This window comes from Candoia aspera, chromosome 1 (genome assembly GCF_035149785.1).
Source record: "Candoia aspera isolate rCanAsp1 chromosome 1, rCanAsp1.hap2, whole genome shotgun sequence".
NCBI classification, from domain to species: Eukaryota; Metazoa; Chordata; class Lepidosauria; order Squamata; family Boidae; genus Candoia; species Candoia aspera.
The window spans coordinates 285,181,841-285,207,371 of NC_086153.1; the positions used below are offsets into that span (position 1 = coordinate 285,181,841).

At 41.6% G+C, this 25,531-nt stretch overlaps 1 protein-coding gene and 1 pseudogene across 4 annotated transcripts in view; one reads left to right on the top strand and one right to left on the bottom strand.

Annotated features, from left to right (window-relative positions):
- Nucleotides 1-25,531, bottom strand: part of CDIN1 (CDAN1 interacting nuclease 1) — a 180,934-nt gene that overhangs the window by 62,060 nt on the left and 93,343 nt on the right. For all 4 annotated transcript variants that reach the window (XM_063289994.1, XM_063289997.1, XM_063289995.1 and 1 more), the window contains exon 10: nt 14,415-14,520. In XM_063289994.1, coding sequence (XP_063146064.1) covers nt 14,415-14,520 — 106 coding nt within the window. The remainder of the gene's footprint in view (nt 1-14,414; nt 14,521-25,531) is intronic.
- Nucleotides 10,525-10,786, top strand: LOC134487890 (ATP synthase subunit epsilon, mitochondrial-like; annotated as a pseudogene).

Consider the following 25,531-nt stretch of genomic DNA (forward strand, 5'->3'; position numbering starts at 1 on the left):
CAATGTCTGGTTCAATGAAAGTGGTTGTAGTTCTCAGTGAGTTCTCAAGGTGCTCGTCAGAAATTTTATTTCTAATTTTACTCTTTGTGTGCTTCATCCTTGAAAATAGTTGCTCACAAATGTACGTGCTGCCAAAAAGTGATGTCATGAATAAGGCATGATTGTGAAGCAACGGATATTCTTCTCTGGGAATATAGGTCTTATAAAAGTCCAGTAGAGACATGATCAAATTTTTTTTTGAGTTGAATGTCTGGTTGCAACTCTATGCATTCCATTTGAAAGTTTGGAGGTAATGTAGTTATGTCGACTGAAAATGGAGTCAAAAATATACCAAAATATTGATGATTTTCTGAAAATCTTGAAACCTGTTCTCAAATTCCTGTATCAAACCGAAAAGGAAGGCTGCATATTTCTCGCTGTTCACAGGACTGTGTTTAGCCAACGTATTAAAATGTATAAAATTATTTTCCATAACTTGAGCTTGCCATACTTTAAGTTTCATTTCAAATGCTGTTATGGTTTGAAACATTGCAATGATAAGTTGGTTTTCACCTTGAAGACTGCTCATTTAAATGAGTGGTCAAATCCACCAAAAATGCTAAATCAGTGAGCCGTTTTTCATCTTCAAGTTCTGGCACAAATTTTCTTTTTGATTCCATAAATGACTTGATTTCATTTCACAAATCATAAAATCTTTTCAGCATTTTACCCTGACTTAGCCACCATACTTCAGAAAAGTAAAAGATGTCTCCGTAATCAGCATCCATACTTTTAAGGAACTCCTGGAATTGGCAATGATTCAATCCCTTGGCCCTTATGAAATTCACTGCTTTGATGACAATTTGCATGACGTTATCCATTTTTAAAGCTTTTGCGCATAAATTTTCTTGATGTAGAATGCAGTGATACTTCATCAAACATGAGTTGCCAGTGGCACTTGCATCATCTTCTATCAATTTTGTAAGTCCCCCACTTTTACTAACTATCACCAGGGCACCATCAATAGATATACCAGACATGTTGACAATGGTTAAAGAAAATCTCTTTAATGTCATTTTTACTGCTTCATACAAATCAAGAGATTTAGTTGTGTCTTTTGATGGCACCAAAGAAGCCATTTCTTTAGTGACATTATATTCGTTATCAATACCTCTAATAAAAATGGCAAGTTGAGCTGTATCTGTAGCATCAGTACTTTCATCCATTGCCAAAGCATAAAATTTGAAATTAGCACCTTTACTCTTCAAAGGTCTTTCGATAGATTTTCCTGTTTCTTCAGTTCTGCGGGCTATAGTCTGGTGAGACAAACTGATTTGAGAAAAATCGCTTTTTTTATCAGGACAATTATATCTGCCACACTTTCCATATATTGCTTAATAAACACACAATCGGTAAATGGTTTTGAATTTTTTGCAATTAGATTTGCTACCGAATAACTCTTCAGCAAAGGATCGTTACCTTGTCGTGGTGCTGGAGCTTGAGCACCTCAATGATGCCATGAGCTAAACCGTGAAGGGCCACCCAAGATGGGAAGGTCATGACAGAGAGGTCAGACTAAATGCGATCCCTGGGGAAGGTAATGGCAACCCACCTCAGTATTCTTGCCGTGAAAACTAAATGGATCAGTACAACCAGAGATATGTCGGTATACCATCGGAAGGTGAGACCCCCAGGTCGGAAGATGGTCAAAATGCTACTGGGGAGGAACAGAGGATGAGCTCAACTAGCCCCAGACGTGATGACGCAGCTAGCTCAAAGCCGAAAGGACGGCTAGCGGCCGACGGTGCTGGTGGTGAACGGCGAATCCGATGTTCTAAGGATCAACACACCATTGGAACCTGGAATGTAAGATCTATGAGCCAGGGCAAATTGGATGTGGTTATTGGTGAGATGTCAAGATTAAAGATAGACATTCTGGGCGTCAGTGAACTGAAATGGACTGGAATGGGCCACTTCACATCAAATGACCACCAGATCTACTACTGTGGACAAGAGGACCACAGAAGAAATGGAGTAGCCTTCATAATTAATAGTAAAGTGGCTAAAGCAGTGCTTGGATACAACCCAAAAAACGACAGAATGATCTCAATTCGAATTCAGGGCAAGCCATCTAACATCACAGTGATCCAAATATACGCCCCAACCACAAATGCTGAAGAAGCTGAAGTAGAGCAGTTCTATGAGGATCTGCAGCACCTACTGGACAACACGCCTAAAAGAGATGTTATTTTCATCACAGGAGACTGGAATGCTAAGGTGGGCAGTCAAATGACACCTCGAATTACAGGTAAGTATGGCCTGGGAGAACAAAACGAAGCAGGACACAGACTGATAGAATTTTGCCAAGACAATTCACTCTGCATAACAAACACTCTCTTCCAACAACCTAAGAGACAGCTTTATACATGGACTTCACCAGATGGACAACACCGAAATCAGATTGACTACATCCTTTGCAGCCAAAGGTGGCGGACATCTGTACAGTCGGTAAAAACAAGGCCTGGAGCTGACTGTAGTTCAGATCACGAACTTCTTCTTGCACAATTTAGGATCAGACTAAAGAGATTAGGGAAGACCCACAGATCAGCTAGATATGAGCTCACTAATATTCCTAAGGAATATGCAGTGGAGGTGAAGAATAGATTTAAGGGACTGGACTTAGTAGATAGGGTCCCGGAAGAACTCTGGACAGAAGTTGGCAGCATTGTTCAGGAGGCGGCAACAAAATACATCCCAAAGAAAGAGAAAACCAAGAAGGCAAAATGGCTGTCTGCTGAGACACTAGAAGTAGCCCAAGAAAGAAGGAAAGCAAAAGGCAACAGTGATAGGGGGAGATATGCCCAATTAAATGCAAAATTCCAGAGGTTAGCCAGAAGAGATAAGGAATTATTTTTAAACAAGCAATGCGTGGAAGTGGAAGAAGACAATAGAATAGGAAGGACAAGAGACCTCTTCCAGAAAATTAGAAACATTGGAGGTAAATTCCAGACCAAAATGGGTATGATCAAAAACAAAGATGGCAAGGACCTAACAGAAGAAGAAGAGATCAAGAAAAGGTGGCAAGAATATACAGAAGACCTGTATAGGAAGGATAACAATATCGGGGATAGCTTTGACAGTGTGGTCGGTGAGCTAGAGCCAGACATCCTGAAGAGTGAGGTTGAGTGGGCCTTAAGAAGCATTGCTAATAACAAGGCAACAGGAGACGATGGCATCCCAGCTGAACTGTTCAAAATCTTGCAAGATGATGCTGTCAAGGTAATGCATGCTATATGCCAGCAAATTTGGAAAACACAAGAATGGCCATCAGACTGGAAAAAATCAACTTATATCCCCATACCAAAAAAGGGAAACACTAAAGAATGTTCAAACTATCGAACAGTGGCACTCATTTCACATGCCAGTAAGGTAATGCTCAAGATCCTGCAAGGTAGACTTCAGCAGTTCATGGAGCGAGAATTGCCAGATGTACAAGCTGGGTTTAGAAAAGGCAGAGGAACTAGGGACCAAATTGCCATTATCCGCTGGATAATGGAAAAAGCCAGGGAGTTTCAGAAAAACATCTATTTCTGTTTTATTGACTATTCTAAAGCCTTTGACTGTGTGGACCATAACAAATTGTGGCACGTTCTTAGTGGTATGGGGATACCAAGTCATCTTGTATGCCTCCTGAAGAATCTGTATAACGACCAAGTAGCAACAGTAAGAACAGACCACGGAACAACAGACTGGTTTAAGATTGGGAAAGGAGTACGGCAGGGCTGTATCCTCTCACCCTACCTATTCAACTTGTATGCAGAACACATCATGCGACAAGCTGGCCTTGAGGAATCCAAGGCTGGAGTTAAAATCTCTGGAAGAAACATTAACAATCTCAGATATGCAGATGATACCACTTTGATGGCTGAAAGCGAAGAGGAACTGAGGAGCCTTATGATGAAGGTGAAAGAAGAAAGTGCAAAAGCTGGTTTGCAGCTAAACCTCAAAAAAACCAAGATTATGGCAACCAGCTTGATTGATAACTGGCAAATAGAGGGAGAAAATGTAGAAGCAGTGAAAGACTTTGTATTCCTAGGTGCAAAGATTACTGCAGATGCTGACTGCAGTCAGGAAATCAGAAGACGCTTAATCCTTGGAAGAAGAGCAATGACAAATCTCGATAAAATAGTTAAGAGCAGAGACATCACACTGACAACAAAGGCCCGCATAGTTAAAGCAATGGTGTTCCCTGTAGTAACATATGGCTGCGAGAGCTGGACCATAAGGAAGGCTGAGCGAAGGAAGATCGATGCTTTTGAACTGTGGTGTTGGAGGAAAATTCTGAGAGTGCCTTGGACTGCAAGAAGATCCAACCAGTCCATCCTCCAGGAAATAAAGCCAGACTGCTCACTTGAGGGAATGATATTAAAGGCAAAACTGAAATACTTTGGCCACATAATGAGAAGACAGGACACCCTGGAGAAGATGCTGATGCTAGGGAGAGTGGAAGGCAAAAGGAAGAAGGGCCGACCAAGGGCAAGATGGATGGATGATATTCTAGAGGTGACGGACTCGTCCCTGGGGGAGCTGGGGGTGTTGACGACCGACAGGAAGCTCTGGCGTGGGCTGGTCCATGAAGTCACGAAGAGTCGGAAGCGACTAAACGAATAAACAACAAAAACCGAATAACTAGCTTTTATAACAGAGTCCTTTTGAGTTGTGACTTTTAAAAAAAAACATTGTTGAGAGGACAGACTTTTTTTCAGTTCTGCTAATTTATCTTTATGACAAATTTCTTGATACGCATCAAATTTGGCAGCATGTTTTTCCATTTTTCATTGAATACCGTTCCTTCATCCGCAATTTTTTTTTTCTTTTCTTTTTTTGGGTTCTGTTTTCTGTTGAAACGATGTTGTTTATTCCAATGCTGGAATAAATTTATTTAGGAATAAATATAAATAATAACTAAACGTATATTTTTAAGAAATAACACAACAAGCCCATCGTAAATTGTTAGGTAGGCAAATGAACAAAGCAAAGTTTGATAATCAAATAGGAGTGTAAAATGGGTGAACTTATGGGCGCCCAACAGCACATGCACGACTGCATTCTGGACCAGTTGTAACTTGTGGGTGATCCTTAAGGGCAGCCCCATGTAGAGCACATTGCAGTAATCCAAATGAGTTGTAGCTGAAACACCATCATCTGAGCAAAAAAGTGTTGGAGTAAATTTATATTTCACTGCTGCCATGGTAGATCTCAAAAAAACCCATATCAGAGTACAAAATGTGAGATTTGGTAATTTCATGAATTCTGGGGCATTTTTCCCTCTTAAGAATATTTTTAAAAAGGAAACCAATGTCCTATTTTATTTTGGAGATCCATGGACATAGTTTAGGGGCCCTGATGATCCATGACATAATGAATCTTGGATTTATTAGTTGCAACCAAATCATAAATTACTTAGCTATTAATTGGTTAGGCCTGGTGAGAAATGTGGAGGAAAACATGAAGAGAACTGAAGGTAACAGAGATTATTGCTATTAACGTAGACTTCAGCTGCTCTCAGATAAATGTTTATTGTGTAATTGTCCTTCAACATCAGACCCATAGTATTGACATCATTGGGTCCCCTTGAAACTTCTTGATTTGGACTGCTAAAGATCCAGGAAAAGCTGTTTTCTAGCACCAAACAAGATGTCAGGGACATAGAGGAGCTAAATTTGTCAAGTGCAATGTGGCTTAGTTTCCCATTTTTCTACCTTTGATATGCACACTTTCACACTTTCTCCCTGAAGGGGACATCCAGCGCTGGTCTCCCAAACCCCTCCTTTGGGAGGAGAGGGCTGGGCAGGCAGCCCCCCGCCCTGGCTTCCCCATGTGGGGACCAGTCCCTGGCCTCACCTTCCCGGATGGCTGCAGTGTGGGCAGCCCTGGAAAGGAGGAAAGGAGGGCCGATCACTTTCTAGCTGAAAGAGATCAGCCCTAAATTACGTTGACCATATTTCCTTGAAACAAAAATGGGACATTGGGATGCAAAAACAGGATGGGGTTAAACTTACATAATATTCCGTATCAGTCCCTGTGGCATTGTTTCCCTATGCGAGGGACAGCCAGGCTGGGGTCTCACAGCAGCAAGGCAAGGCAGAGCAAGGCTGATCTGGAAGGCTGCTACCTCACAGCAGCAGAGTTTCCCTGGCATAGCAGGGCAAGAGGCAGGCACTAGGACCGGCACGGAATTACAGCCGGGCTCCGAAGCGGAACTCCACCTGGCGGCAGTCTCAGAGGCAGCAACGGCAGGATACAAGCCAGCAGCAGACTCAGAGATGGCGGTGACAGCGAGGCAAGCACCAGCAGCAAGCCGGGAGGCAGCAACAGCAAGAATCAACCCAGTGACAGGCTTGGCGGCAGCAGTGGCGAGGTGCAGGTCAGCAGCACTTTCTGGAGCGACAATGAGGCAGGGCGAAGGGCCGGGGTCCATCACGTTGGCAGGGCAGGACTTCTGAGGCGATTCTGGAGCAGAGGCTTGGGGCAGTTCTGGGAGCTCAATAGAACGGTTCTCTGCGACAACCAGCTCTTCTCCTGGGCGCCTTTTATTGCCTTGAATCTCCTGCCGCTTGCAGGCGGGAGCCAATCCCCTCTTGCACTCCTGGGCTTTTTTTTCTGCCCTCCATGCTCTCGTGCTGATAGGCTGCCTAACGCGTGCGCTGAGAGGTGATTTTTTAAAAAAGGGACAATATGGACATTTACATTAAAACAAGGGGATAATATTTTGGGGCCACATTACTAGCTGTTCAGGGCCGCATGCAGCCCACGGGCTGCGGGCTGGACACCCCTGCTGTAGAGTAACCATAGTAGCACAAATCCTATAAAATGTGCTATCGCTAGCAAAGTTATCATGCAGTTATTTTGCTTTCACCCTATACCACAAGTTGCCCATTGCCATAAAAGATAAAGAGTCTCTTTTATGAAGATACAAAATAAGATCATGAAGATATTGAAAAAACATTTCAGACTTTAAAGCGAATCTCAAAACATATATCTTATTATAAGTAAGCATGAAAAGGGGTCTATTTCTACAGAATTTTGTTTAAAAGTGGACAATATCTTCTGTAATACATAAAGTAATCATAGCCGTTTTGTAGACTCTATATGGGTTTTCTTTAATACTTTCTTAAGTCTACATCATATAAATGTTACAACTATTAAGAATTTTATAATAAAATGTATAGTAGTATATCCTGGGTGCAAATCTCATTTAAGTCAATGGGATATACTGTAGAGAAGACATCTACAGGATTCAATTGTTTCTTGCATTGAGAGTAGATTCATGGAAACCAATGAGACTTAAAGCCATGACTAATTCGAATCGCAATGATTTCAGTAGATATAATATAAGTCTCACTTAATTGAATTCTATTCAACTTAGAGACCTAAAAATCCAGCATAAGATCCACAATTAAACTCTCCCAATGTTTTCAATTTACTGGAAAATGGTTTTCCAGAGGGTGTTTAATATAAATTCTTAAGCACATTTTCTAATTTGAACCAACCTCCCCTGTTGCTATTATATGCAAGCAGGACAAATTAGCTCTCTTTCTCCCCTACCCCCACCCTCAAATCTTAAACGATGTGAGTGACTGGAAGGAAAGAAATTAAGACATTGTCTCCAGAGTTCCAGATCTTCACCTTTAAAATATTGGGAATGCTATTCAGTTAAATAAAATCTAGGGCTATGTCCTGATAATATAGTCTAGTTTGATGCTCTGCTTACAGTATTCCTTGCAAGGAAAAAAAAGTCCAGATGTGAAATAAAATCTGAAAGAACTGCTCATTAGTTGCCAAGACACTCTATAAACCATTTATTTAATATCTGGTATACTATTTACATTGGTCATATCTTTGTTTTACTTGTTTTGCATATAGTCCAAGATTCTGTGTTTGCTGTTTTCTTATAAAAATTCAGAAGGTTTAATTGTACAGATTTCCATTTGTTAACTTAAAAGGAGAAGTGGTATTATAAAATTCCTCTGGTACCTGGTCCTTTTTTATAAAAAAATTAGTGGATGTGTAATATAATTTAATATTCAATAGTATGTGAAAATAATTTTTATGCAACTCTTACAGTTAGAAAGATAGATAACTCAATTATTTGATCATCTATCAAAATATTCAGATGTATCAGAGGCTCTAAAAAGATTGATGACTGAGAAAGTCCACTGATTCTCCAGCCATCATATTCAAGCATTTGACTAGACAACATTTTTCGCTGGCTTCACAAGCAAGCTTCATTACCCATCACTCCACTGAAAAGAGTTTATTATGAGGCTGCCATCTTGAGGAGACTATTATTTAGATGATAAATGTTGCAGGGGAAAAGTGTCTAGCCTTTTTTTAAAGATGAGCTTTGTGACAGAAAAAACAAACAGCATCAACATTTCTAATTAACTTAAATTTGGCAGATACAAATACAGGCCTGTATAACTATGGTATGGTGTTGGAATAGCTATCTGAATTTTACAGTTAATCTGTAAAATGTAAATTAACTAATTAGAAATGCTACACCTTTTATTAGTTCATTGCTTACTGACATTTATGAATAAGTGGACTTATTATTTTAATTTAGGACAATTAACCTTATTAATTTAATAAATTGAAAAATGTATATAAAATATATCACAGGCTTTCAAATAGTATATTCTTTTGTTCTTATTTAATTGTTACCTGGACTATTTAATTATGTGCATTCTATTTTTAAAATCCCCAATAAATTATTTATGAATTTAAGTTAAAACTGTATACCTATTCTATCCTACACATATTACAGGCAGTCCTTGCTTAACAACCATTTGTCAGCGACTGTTCAAAGCTACAACCGGTCCTCGAAGTTATGGCCACTGCAGTGCCCCCGCAATCATGTGATCAAAATTCAGGCGCTTGGTGGCTTGCCCGCAGGGTACGCTTCAAGTCCTATCTCTCCCCCATCTCTACCCTTTTGGTTGCCTTGCACTCCACCACCTTGCCTGGCTGAGGCAGCTGCTGGCTCTTTGTGATGCCTTATGACGCCTCCAGAGATGTGCCTCATTATGGTGGATTTTGGTGGTGCTACTGGTTCTCAGGAAGGAGGGAGCACATTCCAAGGAGGTAGAGATAAATGGAGGCACAGTCCGGTAGGCAATGGTGGGAAAATGAAGAGGTTCAAGATAGACCCGCCCTAGAGTCTCCCAGGTTATTTCCTTTTAGGTTAGGTAGAGTAGCTTTAGTCTGGAAAGATTCTGTCTATACAGTGTGAGCAAATAAAGAACTGGAGTTTGAATGGACTGATCCTTCATCATTCTTGGGCTGAGCATGACACTCATCAGCAGTGAGAGGAAGAAGATGGTGAAGGTCAGCTGGGGCAGTGGGGAGAGGCAGGGGTAGGCAGTGGTGGTGGAGTGCAGGGTGGCCAAAAGTGCAGAGATGGGGGAGAAATAAACAGGTGGGGGGAGCTGAAGTGGAGGCGAGTGCGGCAGGACATCAGAGCCTCATTTGCCAAAGGGAGCTCACCAGGCCTGGCTGGGGAGGAGGCAGCAGGACAGAGCCAGCGGTTTGCATGGGGCTGGAGAAGCGTGAGGTCCTCGCCTAAGGACGGCGCGGTCTTTGCCTAATGACTGCAACCAGGACTACTGGAAATGCCATCACTAAGCGATGCGGTCATGTGATGTTTCACCCAATGACCACTTTGCTTAGCAATGGAAATTCTGGTTCCAATTAGAGTCATTAAGCAAGGATTATCTGCATTACAGTTTTTTAAATTATACTTTTTTTGGGGGGTTCACACAAATATTTTATACTTTATAATTTGGTAAGGAAAGCACTTATCAATGCGCATGGTATATAGAGAGGAATGTAGCTAGGCCAGAATTTTAGCAAACAAAATAATCATATTCAAACCAAATCTTTATTACTGTCATAGACTAGCATAAAGAAGGTGGGTTACAGTCATTATAAAAATTATAAAGGATACAAGAGTCTTATGTCTTATATTATATTGTATTTGATATTTATTTATGTTTATTATAATTTAATGCTTTTGTCGCTATTGTAAACTGCCCAGATCCCTCCTTTGGGGGGAGATGGGCAGTGGCAAAATGTAATAAATAAATAAATAAAATAAAAGAGTAAAATCTAAAAAAACTCTAAAAATTATTATGAAAATATTGTGAAAAGCTAGAGGATATAAAAGATATGAATTAAAAACTAAAAGTATATTTAAAAAGTGAGAATCTAAAAGAATCTAAAAGAAGGGATAGGAGCAATAGATCGGTATAGGGGAGCATAAAGGGTTAGTACGTGGAAGACTATATCCATCAAGTTACAAAGCACTCTAATATGGTGAAGTAGGTGCTCATTAAATGTAGTTTATAGCACAGATTATCATCCAGAAAATGTTGAGTGCTGCTGTACAGAACTTGGCAACATTGTATGTTGTGGCAGGGTGAAAGCATCAGAGTGATGTAAAATAATCCTGTGAACTCTGGGTATTTATGCTGTAATGGTGAGATGATGGTATCTCATTGGAGGCAAGCTGGGCTCAGCTACATCTGCTATTCCCAGATCTGTGCAAAGGTACTGTAGCCTCAGTTTAAACCTCAGTTTAAAATGGAGGCGGAGAAAACAACAGGAACCATTATAAAAATTATAAAGCCCGAAAAGGAATGACAGGCAAGGCCTGTTCTCGAAAAAGAAAAATGACAACTTTTGGGTGGGCTTATGGACAGCCACTTTCCATTTTGTGAAATCACTGTATATGTATAAATGAGCATGCCAATAACTCTTCATAGTACATATCGTAGTATAGCAAATAAAATTGTTTCCATATTTTTTATGTAAAGAGTCATGCAAAAAGAACACCCAAAATGCCAGATGAAAATGCCAATTAAAAATTACAAGAAATCCTGAAAGGTAAATTTTGTAGAGGTTGACCTTCTTTGACACAGTGTATTGTCTGTGACCAGGCCTTTGGTAAGCATAGCAGGATCTATGCTGTCAGCTTTTATCATACATAAGCCTAGATGCTTGTCTAATCTGAATGAGAAATACCAAGGAAATTGAAGCTGATGTCTTGCAGTAACATAGATAGATGCTGAAGTGTTCTGTCAGTGTTACAGGATAACCGCCGATGATGTGACAATATTAAAGGAACAGAAAATAAAGGTAAATAATCTAAGCAACATAAGAAATCATGTTCTATTTTTTAAAAAAAAGCAAAGTAAAGGAACTTATAAATGATTCTCATGAATCTGGCATGCTAATCAAATGCTCAGTAACAAAAAACGAAAAAAATCCCTGAAGATGATATTTATTGGCCAATGTAATCTTAATTACACATTTTGTGGATTTAATATTGTATTATCATTAAGGCTGAAGCAAATGGTGCTATCTGATTTCAAAGACTAAAGATATTATTTCAGATTATTTAATTTTTTGTGGGAAGCAGCAAACAAGTGTTTTAAAAATATGTATTAAAAAAAAACACAAATTATTTGCTAGCGTACATGTTCCAAAGAACAGTCTGCCCAAACTATCTGGAATGCCAGACATACAACTGTGCAACTTATTTCATGCAAGTTATTTCTTAAATTAAATGTTTATATGTCTCTTGAATTAAAGAAAACTATAATACTTACATAAACTTTAAACAAAGAGGAAGCTGTGCGTTCACAAAGATAATAGAGAAAATCTTCACTGCAAGTGTTTTGAATCACAAACTTCCTTTAGGAATGTTACAATTCATTTTCCACTAAGGAGGTTCAAGACTATTTTTTTCCAGCACACCCCAATGATTGTGTGAAATAATACACAAATCCCAAATTCATCCCAGCCCATTTTCTAATGCTACTGATGTTACAAAAGGCATTTGCGTATAACAGAGATAATATGGAGAATTTTTGAAACTCCACAATCAGAGGATAGCTTAACCAGTCCTAAATCCCTAAGTGTTGAAGTAAGGTCAAAATGTTTCAGTACCATGCCAGCATATCAAAATATGTCAACAAACCATCACACTGTGGGAAGAAGAATGACCTTTCAGATATTTGTGTTTTGGCTGCCAATGAAGCTTTAGATACTGGGTATGCATGAGCAGTTTTCCTCTGTACTTGACAAATATAACTCCCAAGGTTTATACTAACTTTGTTAAGCCAATGTTTTAAAAACCCTAACTGCTAGTCATAGCCACTGTGCTAGAAAAAGGATGTATTTCTTCTCTAAAATGTCCATATAATCTAACCTTCACTCAATAAATCAATTGATAACATTATTACCCAGATATTCACTAGGTTAACTCAGTCTTTTTTTGCATCAATTTGCACCTACGTTTATGAAATAATTAATGATGCACGGGTATTTCATCTTCAATATTAAATTTGAGATTTTATTTTTATTCTTAGCCAATATGCAGAAAGAAATAGTATTTTTATTAGATGCAATTCAGCTGCAATCCTAACCCTACTTACTAGACAGCAAATTTTGAAGAAGTGAGTTTGCAAAGCAGCGCTCCAAGCTGCAATCCTAAAACTAGATATATAACAATCCACCTCTATTCAAAAGAGTAAACATAGGATTCTAAACTTAGCATGTTGTAATTAAACTTCACATAATTTACTTCTGAATATGTATGTTGAGCTACATGAGCGCTTTTTATAAAAAAAACTTGGGTGGAGAGTAAATGAACACATTCTGACAATTCAGACTACTAAAGTACTGGAGTATTTTTTTTTCCACTTTTGAGTGTATGCATTCAAAAGTATTAAAGACATTTAGTTCACAACTAAAAAGAGGAAAATTTCAGTAGATGGAAGGTTCACTATTTACAGTATATTCCAAGAGTACAGTAGAAGTGCTCTTCTCATTATGTGGAATTATCTTTATTCTAATATCAGCATCAATGAAGACATTTTGTTAGTGCATTCTTAAAATGTTGCAAACTGTCCTTCTCCAGGGTCTCACTAAATATACAATCTAAGACACTCTAGACCAATTTACGAATAGGAAATAAACCCAAACTGAATGTATCCTTATTTACTGTAAGCTTTTAGTTTAAAGGGGGGCGTAGTGGCTCAGTGGTTATGATGCCAGGCTTCTCGACTGGAAGGTTGCAAGTTTGGCAGTTCAAGATCCGAGTGCCATGCGGTGGAGTGAGCTTCCGCACTCACCCCAGCTCTAGCAATTTGAAAGCGTGCAAATGCGAGTGGGTAAATAGGTACTGCTTCAGACAGCGTTTCTGTGATTGTCATGCTGGACACATGACATGGAAGTGTCCTTAGACAATGCTGGCTCTTCCGCCATGGAATGGAGATAAGCACCGCCCCCTAGTGTGTCATTAGACATGACTAAATGGGAATCTTTACCTTACTTTAGTGACAGTGTAGTTGCTGCATAGTAAGGTGTTTATGGATTACAGCAATGCATTCATTTATGATAGCAGAATATCCAAAAGTGCAATTTTGCAAAGGACTTTAATTACAGTGAGTTACATTATCATGCACCACTGATATTGTGTATTAGAGCTGTATAGCTCTATGGATTTGAAGCAGAAAAATGTTTTGGAGAAAGCATGGATGAGTATGCCACACCTATTGGTGCATTCTTAAAGACGTTGAATCTTTTCTTCATCGTACACAGTAACTGCACAATCCCAGGAAAATATCTATGTGACGTAAAGAAACACCAGCAAAGCTCTCACACCCATTCCAAAGCACCTTGTTGCAAACTTTTGGTGCCTCCTGCAAATGTGTATTTTCTTGGCATGGTGGTTATTACATGAGCTCAGAAAAAGACCCAGCTCCTTTAAGGAACAGCTAACAGGTGCAGTGTGCATGCCCATGACCCCTTCAAAACATCTTTTCTGCTTCAGATCTGATGTGTTGCACATTCCTCTTGTACATGCATGAAGTAAGAAGTTAAAAACAATCAATACTGAATAGCACACTGAAATGTTAGAGCAACCAGTGGATGCACGCATTCCATGTTCAATATGTAGTTTCTCTCACAACCCATAAGGATATCAACTTTCAGCACTAGGACTGAGTCAGTAATAGAGAAACTGAAGATCTGGTGCTATTCACATTAGATGGTACTATGTTAGAGGGGCCAATGGCCTTACTCATTATTAGACAAAAAACCTCATGGTCCCACAGTAAGTTAATATTTAGAAATTCACTAATTCTTTTTATGTTTTCAAAACTGCGGTTACATTGGACTCTATAACCTAGTGCTAACCAGAGTAATTACAGCAAAGACAATCATTTCAATCCTTTTCAAAATGTGTATCTTGCTTTTCTTTTCTGTGGCAAGATGAAACTAACAAGCACGATTACATTCTAAAAAGAATACCAATATTGAAGATAATACTGCAGACATATTGTCTATAACCCGTAAAAATGAGGATATACCTGTTCCAGTAGCTCCAAAACTGGTCATTTAAGTATGCTTGATGGCTGCCTTCATCGCCAAAGGAGGCTTTGCTTTCAATCCAGTGAATGATGTGACCTTCTACAGCTAAAAGAACAAAGAGAAAAAAACTACTCTTATAACATGAATTCAAGATTTTTAAAAGATTCCTAGAATCACTGAAAATGAAGAGAAAATCAAAATTTACCAGTGTAAAATTATTCAGATTAAAACTTACTGAAATAGACAGCCAAGGTCTTTCACACAGACATAATTCCATGTTAAGCATACTTTGACTTTTAAGGGTACTTATTTATTTAGAGATAAAATAAATATGTGAGAAAGACAAGCTTATGAACAAACAAACCCTTGTCTACTTTGTTCTGTTTGAAGTTGTACTACAATAATGACAAAATAAAATCAAAATAATGACAAAGGAACACTTTCTAGTAGAATTACTGCCATTGGTAGCATCTTAGTTCATTTAAATATGAGGAAGAGGATAAGATCTTTCTCAGCATTTGTTTTCACATTGCTGAACTATTTGCATTAGGACATTGATCGATTGACTGATTATGTGCCGTCAAGTTAGTGCTGACTCTTTAGTGAGCACATAGAGGTCCTCCATGATGATCTGTCCCTGTTCCTTCAGGTCTTCCAATAGTGCACCTATCGCCATGATAACTGATTCCATCCACCTTTCTATTGGTCATCCTCTTCTCTTTCCTTCCACCTTTCCCAGCATTAGAGACTTCTCCAAAGAGCCAGGTCTTCACATAATGTGTCCAAAGTACTGTACAATAGTTTGAGCCTGTTTATTTGCGTCTCCAGTGAGAACTCTGTGTTGATTAGTTTGATGATCATTTTTTTTGTTTTCTTGGCTGTCCATGGTATTTTCAGAGGTCTTCTCCAACACCAAAGTTCAAAAGCATTAATTCTCTTTCTACCCTGCTTCTTCAGCACCTGGCTGTATCTTTGATGCCGTAAATGTTGCTCTGGTGGGAGGAGATGGGTGGTGACAAATCTGATAAATAAATAAATACAATAAATAAAAATGAGTTCCTCCACCTCCTTTGAGCAATAATATAGTCAATTTGTAGATACTTCATCTGGTGATGTCCATGTATACAAGTGTCATTTTGGTTGTTTTTTGGTGTTAGCTATGAAGAAATCATTGGAGTGACAGAAATTGATAAGTTATTCTCCTGTTTCATTTTGATCTCCTAAGCCATATAGTCCAACTACATTTCCTCCTTAATATTTCCAGCTCTGGCATTTTAGTCTCCAATCACAAGCAACACATCTTGTTTGCAAATGTTCTGTCAATTTCAAATTGAACTTGATCAATTCAGAAGAAGTGGATTATCTGGACCCTTTTCAGTCAGGATTCAGACCCAGGTATGGGACCAAGGCAGCATTGAGAGCACTTCTAGATGACCTCTGGTGGGAGCGGGATGGGGGTGATGCATCTGTCCTCACTTTTCTTGATTTCTGAGTGGCCTCTGATACCATGAATCATGGTATTCTTCTGGAATGGCCCACTGTAATCCTGTCGTTGTAGGTTCAGATTTTGTTTTCCTAATGGCAACATCAGCAATTAGACATCCCAAAGGCTTTAATCTAGCTATTTCATAAATACCATTAGCACTCTGAAAGATCTTCAGCTCTTCCTTGGTACCATGTGGGGTAACATCCGACATGAGGAACCCATTATCTGGCACTATATGGGCAATCATTTCATATTTTCTATCTATGTGGTTTTATTGGCAAAAATACAAGAATGGCTTACCATGGCCTTCTCTTGCACAGTATGAATTGATGCCTTTGCTGTTGTCAGTACTGTGATCATCTGCCTCCTATATCACTGCTGCCCAACATAGATGCCTGCTTGCTTTAGCTGGGCAGCTGAGATGATCTGCATACCTTGGGTGAACCTGCTGGGAATATATACTCTTGGCATACGCTCCCAGCATTCTTTGTTCATCCCTCCCAGGAACACCCCTTGCCATCATGAAGCAGCCCAGCAGGAATTGGAGGGATTAGGATATTAACCTCTGGTTAATATCGAATTTATAAACACTGTAAGTTTATAAATTTTTTACTTCGCCTGAAAAATCTACATGAAATTTAGATAGTCTGATATGTATTAAATTTACTATTACAATTTCTGCTTATTACTAAAAATATGCTTGGATTTGTTTGAATTTCATAGAAGGCAAAGTTAATTCATTCATGATCAAATCAACCTCGATAAACCAAGTTCTTCAATTTAAAGTGCTCCAGTTTTCTCAGATAACCCCATATTACTAATGCCTTTTCAATTACAAAGAATTTGCAAAATAAATGCAAATAAATTTGAATAAAATGCAGATAAACAGCTGCTAAGAGTGATGGCTGAGACTTTTCACAAATATACCCACATGCCTTAACACAGCAAAATTTGCACCATAATGGATTTTTAAAAAACAGTTCAGAACATTTGTCAAATAGTAAGCCCAAAGTGAATCCCTTTCCTGACCCCATTAATTCCTCAACTTCCTCCTAGATCCAAAACTTGATCATTTCCCCTTCAATTAATTATCCTGGTATCATGAATTAAGCTAACTTTTAAAAAAATGGTGGTAAAGTATTCTACTGAGGGATGAGGCTGAAATACAGCATTATGGGAAAGCTGTAGAGAAAGGCACAAGACAGGACTTTTGGTGGGAACATGGCGAACTGAACAGCTGTGCTCGTGAGGTCCATGGGCAGAACTGGCATTGTGGCAGTTTTTTCGGGCTCAGGCTGGTTCCTCCTGAAGCCCAGGAGTGTTTTTCTGGACCAAGGAAAATGCTTGGAATTGACCCATTTGTCCTCCAGATGGCAAGTTGCAGCCAGGAGATTGTAAACAGCATCTGTGATTGACGGGTAAGACTTTGCCGGAAGGCTGGTATATCACCATTTCCAAGCAGCGCTACAGCCTTAAAGGGACATTAAGTCCAGCCGCCAACTTCTAAAGCACCCAATTTATTTTTTAAAAGCATTTCTACCCTAAGAGAGGCTTTCTGCATTAAGGAGAAATGATCTCTCTTGGTGCTTATTGTTATTTTTCTGATTATTTTTTTAAAAAAATTCTTTAAAGCTTTGGATTTTGCTTCCCATCCAGTACTAAGGAGGGTTGAATATGTTATCATCTCCCTGTTATTATTTTTATGCTAATTTTGAAGAATTTTGCATTTTTCCTACACGTTGAATCTGCCGTTCTGAACTTTTACTTTCCTGCCACTACTTTCTCTGGGGAACTGTCTGTTATCTTATCTTAACTCAGTTCGGAAATTTTCCACTACCTTTCACTTCGGCCAGTTAAATATCTAGGGGATGCCATAATTTACTACCTCAGACATGGAGGATCTTAAGCAGGCTTTCTTTGACTGTCACTGAGATATTAAAGCAGATATTAAGCAGATTTTTTCTGATTCTGTGAGGTTTGAGTCTGATCCTTACTCTGAAAACAAAACTTATCTTGAGCCAGAAGGTGAAAACAAAACTTATCTGGAGGAAATTGGGGAAACAGAAACTCAGCAGAGCGGGAGAAATTGGAGACGTTGATTGGACAAATTTTGGAGGGAGGTTTGAATCCTCCTATCAGTGCCCGAGAGAGAAGAGCAGAGAAGTGTGCAAAGCAAAAGGCAGTCCAATTGGCTGCAGAGGAGAAATGGTGTGGAAAGGATTGCTTAAAAAGGCACGTGTGCCAAGGGCAAGCTGCCAGAGACAACCGATCCTTTGAGCTCACAGCATCTGCAGAAGAGTCCTTACTGGAGTCAGGAGCCTCGCCTGTAGCCGATGTGGAATCAGAGCCAGCTCCTCCTGTCGTCGCGGACCTGCTTCCTTCACACACCACTCCAATCGAGCCTAGTCTTGCCGTTCTAGCCGAGCAGTCTTGCTTCCAGTTCCAAGACTCGTCTCGCCGTTCCAGCCCAGTCCAGCCTTGCCTCCAGTTTCAAGCCTTGTCTTGCCGTTCCAGCCAAGTCCTGCCTTATCTCCAGATCCGAGCCTTGCCTTGATGCTCCAGTTGAGCCTTGCCTAGCCTCTGCTGTCAAGCCTAGTCTAGCCTCTATGCCAAGCCTGACACTTGTGCCTCAAGCCTCCTCCTTGCCACATGTTCTAACTACACTGGGTCTTGCGCCTCATTGAGAGGATTAGCTGAGTTCTGCTTTGCTGTCTTGCTGTCTTGCCATGATCTTCTACTTCTGAGTCTGCAGCCTTGCCTTGTTATCCTCCACTGCCTGGTGTCATGTTCATTGTTCCAATGTTACCGCTGCATCGTAACGTTTTGCATGTCATTTGGCTGATGCATGTTTCGTTTGGGAGGGGAGGAGGATTCTATCTCGTGGGATTGTTATATGTTGGCAGCTGGATTGGAATGTGTTTGGGTTATCTCGTGTGTTCAAGGTTTCTTTCCCAGGACATCAGCAGAAACGGTTACCAGCACCTGGGGGGGGGGGAGTTTGCAACGGCCGGGTGAGGGGAGGGATTACGTTTGTGCCGAGGGTTTTTAGTTTGTATTTGGCGCGCTTTTGCTCATTCTCAGCTTTCTCTGTATTTGCATACTATTCTTTAATAAATCAGATATCATTAAGTTCCTGCTTGTGAGTCTGAGTCTATTAAGGTAGGCAATCCTTACATAAAGCTGAGAATCTTAAAAAATTTTCCGTTAGCCCCTTTCCAGATTTATTTTGTGAGGGAGAAGTGCTAGCGATGAGCAAACCAAATCCCCAAACCACGGAAAGCAAGGAATCGAGCGAGGGGGAACCCGACTCCATGGTGAGAAGAACAGAGAGGGTCCCTACTCGGGAGCTCTCGGAAATTTGGGAGATGTCGAGCTCCAGCCTGGGAGAAGAGGAGGTTGGAGGTAAAAGAACCCCTGAACTGACCGGCGAGTCGCCAGACGAGCTGATCACCTGGGACGAAACACAGGGACCCCTACCAGGGACGTCCAAAATGTCTTGGAAGCAGCGATACCCGATGTCCCCAACTGTGGTGAGGCAGGAGGGAAAGGAGGATTCCCAAACCCCTGACCGTATAAGACTGGTGGAGGCCAAATTGGAGTCAATAGAATTCATGCTTCAGAAAATATCAATGGACTGGGGTCCTCGGGAGAGCAGGAGAGGGGAGTCTAGAAATAGGCATTCGTCCCCTTCTCCCCCCCCCCTTCTTCGGAGGAAAGGAGTAGGACCCAGCACAGAGAGGAAGCAAGGGCGCCGAGGGTGCAAATTTCAAAGTCCCCTCCTCGAGAGCGGAGATCCCTGGGAGCAAAAAGAAAGTCCGACTGCCCAGATGTGGTGAAGGGACCGCCCAGAGTGGGGGTTAAGGACTTTACAGTCAAATTTGATGGAGATCCAACTAAGTTGTTGTTCTTCCTTACTAATGCAAGGAGTTATATGGATGAATGGGGACCGTATTTTCGTTCAGAAAGAGCCAAGATTAATGCCATTGCCACTAAGCTGAAGGGGCGGGCTGCCGATTGGTTTGTGCAGTTATGTCAATCAGATGCTCCTAAGCTGGAGGAGTTCGAAGAATTCCTGTGGGCATTAAAGTTACACTTTGAAGACCCGTTAGCTAAAGAAAGGGCAAAACGGTTGCTGAGGGAGCTTAGCTAGGGGCCACAATCTGTAGCGGACTATGCTCTGGAATTTAAGGCTCTGGCTGGGAAGGTTGAGGATTGGTCCCAATCTACCTTAATAGAGCTATTTAAGGACGGTCTGAACACGGAGGTCCTGAGGTGGTTGCTGGGTAGGGACGACCCAGATACCCTGTATGAATGGATACAGTTGGCAGGGAAGGCTGAACATGCCCATGAGACCTTCGCTCACAGGAAGGTGATGAGACATTCTGGGCTCAGCAAGGGTTCTTGCCTTGCTGTGCCTACTGGAAAGTTCAGTCAAAGTGCCTGGGAGGAGGAGAGGGAGCGCCGTTATGCGAAAGGCCAGTGCCTCCGAGGTGGAAAGGAGGGTCACGGAGCAGCGGCATGCCCGAAGGGCAAGACCGATGATCGTTCGGGGAAGCCGGTGGGGAAATCACCCTCCCTACCCAGGAAAATGAAGGCAGCCAAGGCAGAAACTGAAGTGGAGGAGGTTCCTTACTTCGGGTGCGAGGGGGAGCTCGATCTACACCAGCCGGTGGGAAACGCCAGCCACCTGCTCTAAAGAGCGCCTGTGGGCAGGTGGTGGAGGACGGGCGTGAAGATGTTTCGGTGAGTGCCAACTGTCCCATGCTGAATGTGAAAGTGAAGTTAGGCTCCCATACAAGGACCGTTGAAGTTTGGGCACTGATCGATTCGGGGTGTTCACGTTGCTTGATGCACCCTGATGTGGTGGCTGCTCTGGAGTTACCCAGCTTTCCACTGCAGCGTCCCATGATTTTCACCCAACTGGATGGTTCTATTGCGGGAGGGAAACCGGTCACCCATTTAACGGGAATGGTGGCGTTACGATTGGGCAGCCACTGTGAGGGGCTGTCATTTGTGGTGGCACCTGTGGGGCATCCCCTAGTCATTCTGGGGATTCCTTGGTTGGTCCAACAAAACCCCTATATAAATTGGGTGCACAGGACTTTGACTTTTGGGGATGGTTTCTATCAAGCCCCTGGGGAGGAACACGCTCTGGAGGCTGCAGTGGGGAAGGTGGCGGCAGCAACCCCGCATTTCGCTGTCACACCACTGGAGGGCTTGCCGGAGCAATACCAGGGCTTTGCGGATGTGTTTGGTGAGAAAGAAGCGGACCAACTCCAACCCCATCGAAAAACTGACTGTGCGATAGAGTTGGTCCCCGACACTCAATTGCCCAAGCTGAAAATTTATGCCATGACTCAGAAGGAACTGGCGGCGTTGAGGGAGTTTGTGGACAAGAACTTGGCCAGGGGTTTTACTGAACCAGCGAATTTGCCAGTAGGCGCCCCCGTCTTGTTTCGGGGAAAGAAGGATGGGACATTGAGACTTTGTACAGATTACCGCGGATTGAATGCGGTCTCGATATTAAATAAATATCCTCTTCCGTTAATAAAAGACATGTTAGCACATCTGGCTAAGGGGAGAATCTTCTCTAAGCTGGATTTGCAGGAAGCCTATTTCCGCATCCGCATACGGGAGGGGGATGAATGGAAGACTGCTTTCAATTGTCCACTGGGTTCTTTTCAGTATAAAGTTCTGCCTTTTGGGTTGGTGGGGGCACCAGGGGTGTTCATGCAATTGATCAATGAAGTGTTACATGAACATTTGTTCAAGGCTGTACTGGTCTATTTGGATGATGTTTTGATTTATACTGAAATGGAAGAGGAACATGAGCGCTTGGTGAAACAGGTGCTTAGCAAACTGAGAAAGGCTGAGCTCTATGCTAAGCTTTCTAAGTGTGAATTTCATCAGACTCAGCTTGACTACTTGAGGTACAGGATCTCTGATAAGGGCATTGAGATGGATCCTGCGAAGATTCAAGCCATTTTGGGGTGGGAGCGCTGGCGTACCTGTAGGCAGCTCCAAAGTTTCCTTGGATTTTCCAACTATTACCGCCAATTCATCCAGAGGTTCGCAGAAATTGCGTTGCCTCTTACTGACTTGTTACATACCAAGGGGTTGGGGGACACACGCAAGGTAAAGAACCCGGGGGTATTGCTAAATTGGACAACTGACTGCCAGGTGGCTTTTGACAAACTCAAAAGCCTGTTTACTGTTGAACCCATTCTTCAACACCCTGATCCCACTAAACCCTCTGTGGTTCAAGTGGATGCTTCTGATTTTTCAATTGGAGCACTATTGCTGCAAGCGGATACTGACAACCGCCTGAAGCCGTGTGCGTATCTGTCCTGGAAATTTTCCGAGATGGAAAGGCAGTGGCATGTTTGGGAAAAGGAAGCTTTTGCTGTCAAGGCGGCTTTGGAGGCATGGCACCACCTTTTAGAGGGGGCTAAATGTCCTTTTGAGGTTTGGACTGACCATAAAAATTTGGAAGCGCTCAGCGCACCCCTGAAGCTTAGTCCTAAACAGATCTGCTGGGCTCAATTTTTCAGTCGCTTTGACTTTAAATTGAAATTCATTCTGGGCAAGAATAACTTCCTGGCTGATGCACTTTCCCGCCTACCCCAGGATGCAGTCCAGGTATCTGACATTGTGGGTACGGTGTGGACAGAACCCCAATTGGGTTTGCAGGCTGTCACCCACAGTCAAACTCGTGCGCAGCTGCCTCCTGCGTCAGTTTCACCGGCTGGGGGGAGGACTCCAGTTCCCTCTCAATTGCAACAACAGTTTCTGCAAGAGGTAAAATCTGATACTTGGTTGCAGGCAAATAGAGACAATGTTACATTTAACAAAGGGTTAGCTTGGAAGCAAAACTGCCTCTATGTGCCTGACAATTTGTGAAGGGAAGTTTTAAATAGATGTCATGATGATAAGGTGGCTGGTCATTTTGGGTTTGTCAAAACGTTGCACCTGGTACGGCACCAGTTTTGGTGGCCCACCTTAAGACGTGATGTAAAAAGTTATGTTGCTTCTTGTCCTGTCTGTGCCATGTCAAAACGGAAAGGGGGGAAACCGCATGGGCTGCTGCAGCTGGTGGCCAGCCCCTCCCGTCCTTGGGAGGAGGTTTCTATGGATTTCATTGTGGATTTGCCTCCTAGTCAGAGAAAGACTGTCATTTGGGTGGTAAAGGACTATTTTTCCAAGCAAGCCCATTTCATTCCATGTGCTTCTATTCCGTCTGCTCAGTAGTTGGCCCACCTTTTTCTAATCCACATCTACGGGATCCACGGTAGCCCCTCCCGCTTGGTCACGGACTGCGGGACACAGTTCACTTCCCAATTTTGGAAGGCATTTTTGAAGCTGGTGGGCACCAAGCAGGTGTTGTCCACTGCGTCACATCCAGAGACTGACGGATCTACAGAGGTTCTCAATTCGACCCTGGAGCAGTTTTTGAGGGCATTTGTCAATTACCACCAGGATAATTGGGTTGATCTGCTGCCTTTTGCTGAGGTGGCTTATAACAACGCCGTTCATCAGAGCACAGGGCACACCCCTTTTCATGTTATTTTTGGACGGGATTTTGTCCCAATCCCTGAGTTGCCCCAACCCCCCACACAGCCCTGCTCTCCTTCTGATTGGGCTGCTCAGCTAGCTGATTCTTGGCCAGTAATTCAGCAGGCTTTGGCTGATGCCCAGTCTACTTATAAGCTGCACGCCGATAAGTGGCGCGCCCCTCAACCTGATTTTAAAGTTGGGGATCAGGTCTACCTTTCCACCAAGTTCATAAAGTCCCCATAGCCCTCCAAAAAGTTGGCTCCTAAGTTTGTGGGTCCTTTTCCCATTGTGGGAATCGTAAACCCTGTCACGTTTAAACTGGATTTGCCTCACAACCAGAAACGTTTGCATCCTGTTTTTCACTGCAGCTTGCTCAAGCCTGTCACCCACTCCGATCACTGGCACCCGCATCCTCCACCTCCTGCTCCGATCATGATTGACGGACAGCAACATTTTGAGGTGAAGGAGGTCCTTGATTCTCGCAGGCATCGTGGCTCCCTGCAATACCTCATTCGTTGGAAGCACTTCCCCCACCCTGAGTGGGTGTCTGCCCGTGATGTTCAATCTCCTGTTTTAGTTAGATGCTTTCATCTGGCTTATCCTCTGAAACCTGCTCCTTAGTGTTTCCTTTTGGGGGGGGGGGGCAGTATGTCATGTTCATCGTTCCAATGTTACTGCTGCATCGTAATGTTTCGCATGTCATTTGGCTGATGCGTGTTTCGTTTGGGAGGCGAGGAGGATTCTATCTCGTGGGATTGTTATATGTTGGCAGCTGGATTGGAATGTGTTTGGGTTATCTCGTGTGTTCAAGGTTTCTTTCCCAGGACATCAGCAGAAATGGTTACCAGCACCTGGGGGGGGGGGAGTTTGCAACGGCCGGGCGAGGGGAGGGATTATGTTTGTGCCGAGGGTTTTTAGTTTGTATTTGGCGCGCTTTTGCTCATTCTCAGCTTTCTCTGTATTTGCATACTATTCTTTAATAAATCAGATATCATTAAGTTCCTGCTTGTGAGTCTGAGTCTATTAGGGTAGGCAATCCTTACACCTGGGTGGACTTCATTGAACTGCACTGTCTAATCTATTCTGAGGACTTTCATTGTTGTAAACAGTTATTTGTAAGTAAATAATTTAATAGTAATTCTGCCTGGCCGTCTCATAGTCTGAACAGGACAGATTCCTGCCAAGTTATTATGCAAGACATTCAGAGCATTGTAGAAAATACGTTGTCTAAAAACTGCCATCTGGTTGGGGATGTTGTGGATAAACTGAAGAATCTAACAGTGTCTCTCCTAAGATTGAGATTTGGGCTTCTGTTGAAATCCTGAATGAAATTGACAACGTTGAACTGAAGAACTTAAATGGAGAAATTGAGCTGCAAGACATGAGTGAATTTGACTTTCTGATGGAATGTTATGGAAAAGAAGGGGTTATTATGTATGGGAGGTTTTCTGAAGAGACATCTGTGTTGGTGAGGGGAGCAGTTGAGCTGTCTGATCTCTTTAAGAAAATAGCTCTGTGTTTATTATGGGGATATGAAAATGTCTTGGTCTATTTTGAAGTGGGTTAAGGGACCAAAAATATTTATCTGGATGGTATTTTGGCTTTGGATGATTTTACTTATAGTTAATGATTGGGATTAATTATTAAGGTTTTCTTTTCAAAAAATTAATATTAATATTAATTCATGTTTTTTGTATTTTTAATTATAATGGCAGATAATTTACATGCTTTTTATTTTTGATCCTTATAGTAGTCAGGAGTGTATAGAATAGTAGTAGGAAGAGAATAATGAAGTCATTGTTATGTTGTGGGGGGAGTTGATTAGGTGATTTATATTTTTTATTTTCTTTTAATATAAAGGGAGGGAGCCATGGTATTTAGTGATTTTTATAATGTGCTAAGGGGTTGACTTGTAGAAATAATGTGATTTTGGTTTAATTTAGAGTAAGGGATTGATTATGGAAAATTGCTGTATATCCTTGATGTCACTTCTTTTTGTAATCTATTTAAAATTCTTCTCTTGTGTTTTCACACTTTCTTAGTTCTTTTTTTTTAGTTCTTTAGTTTTTCTGTATC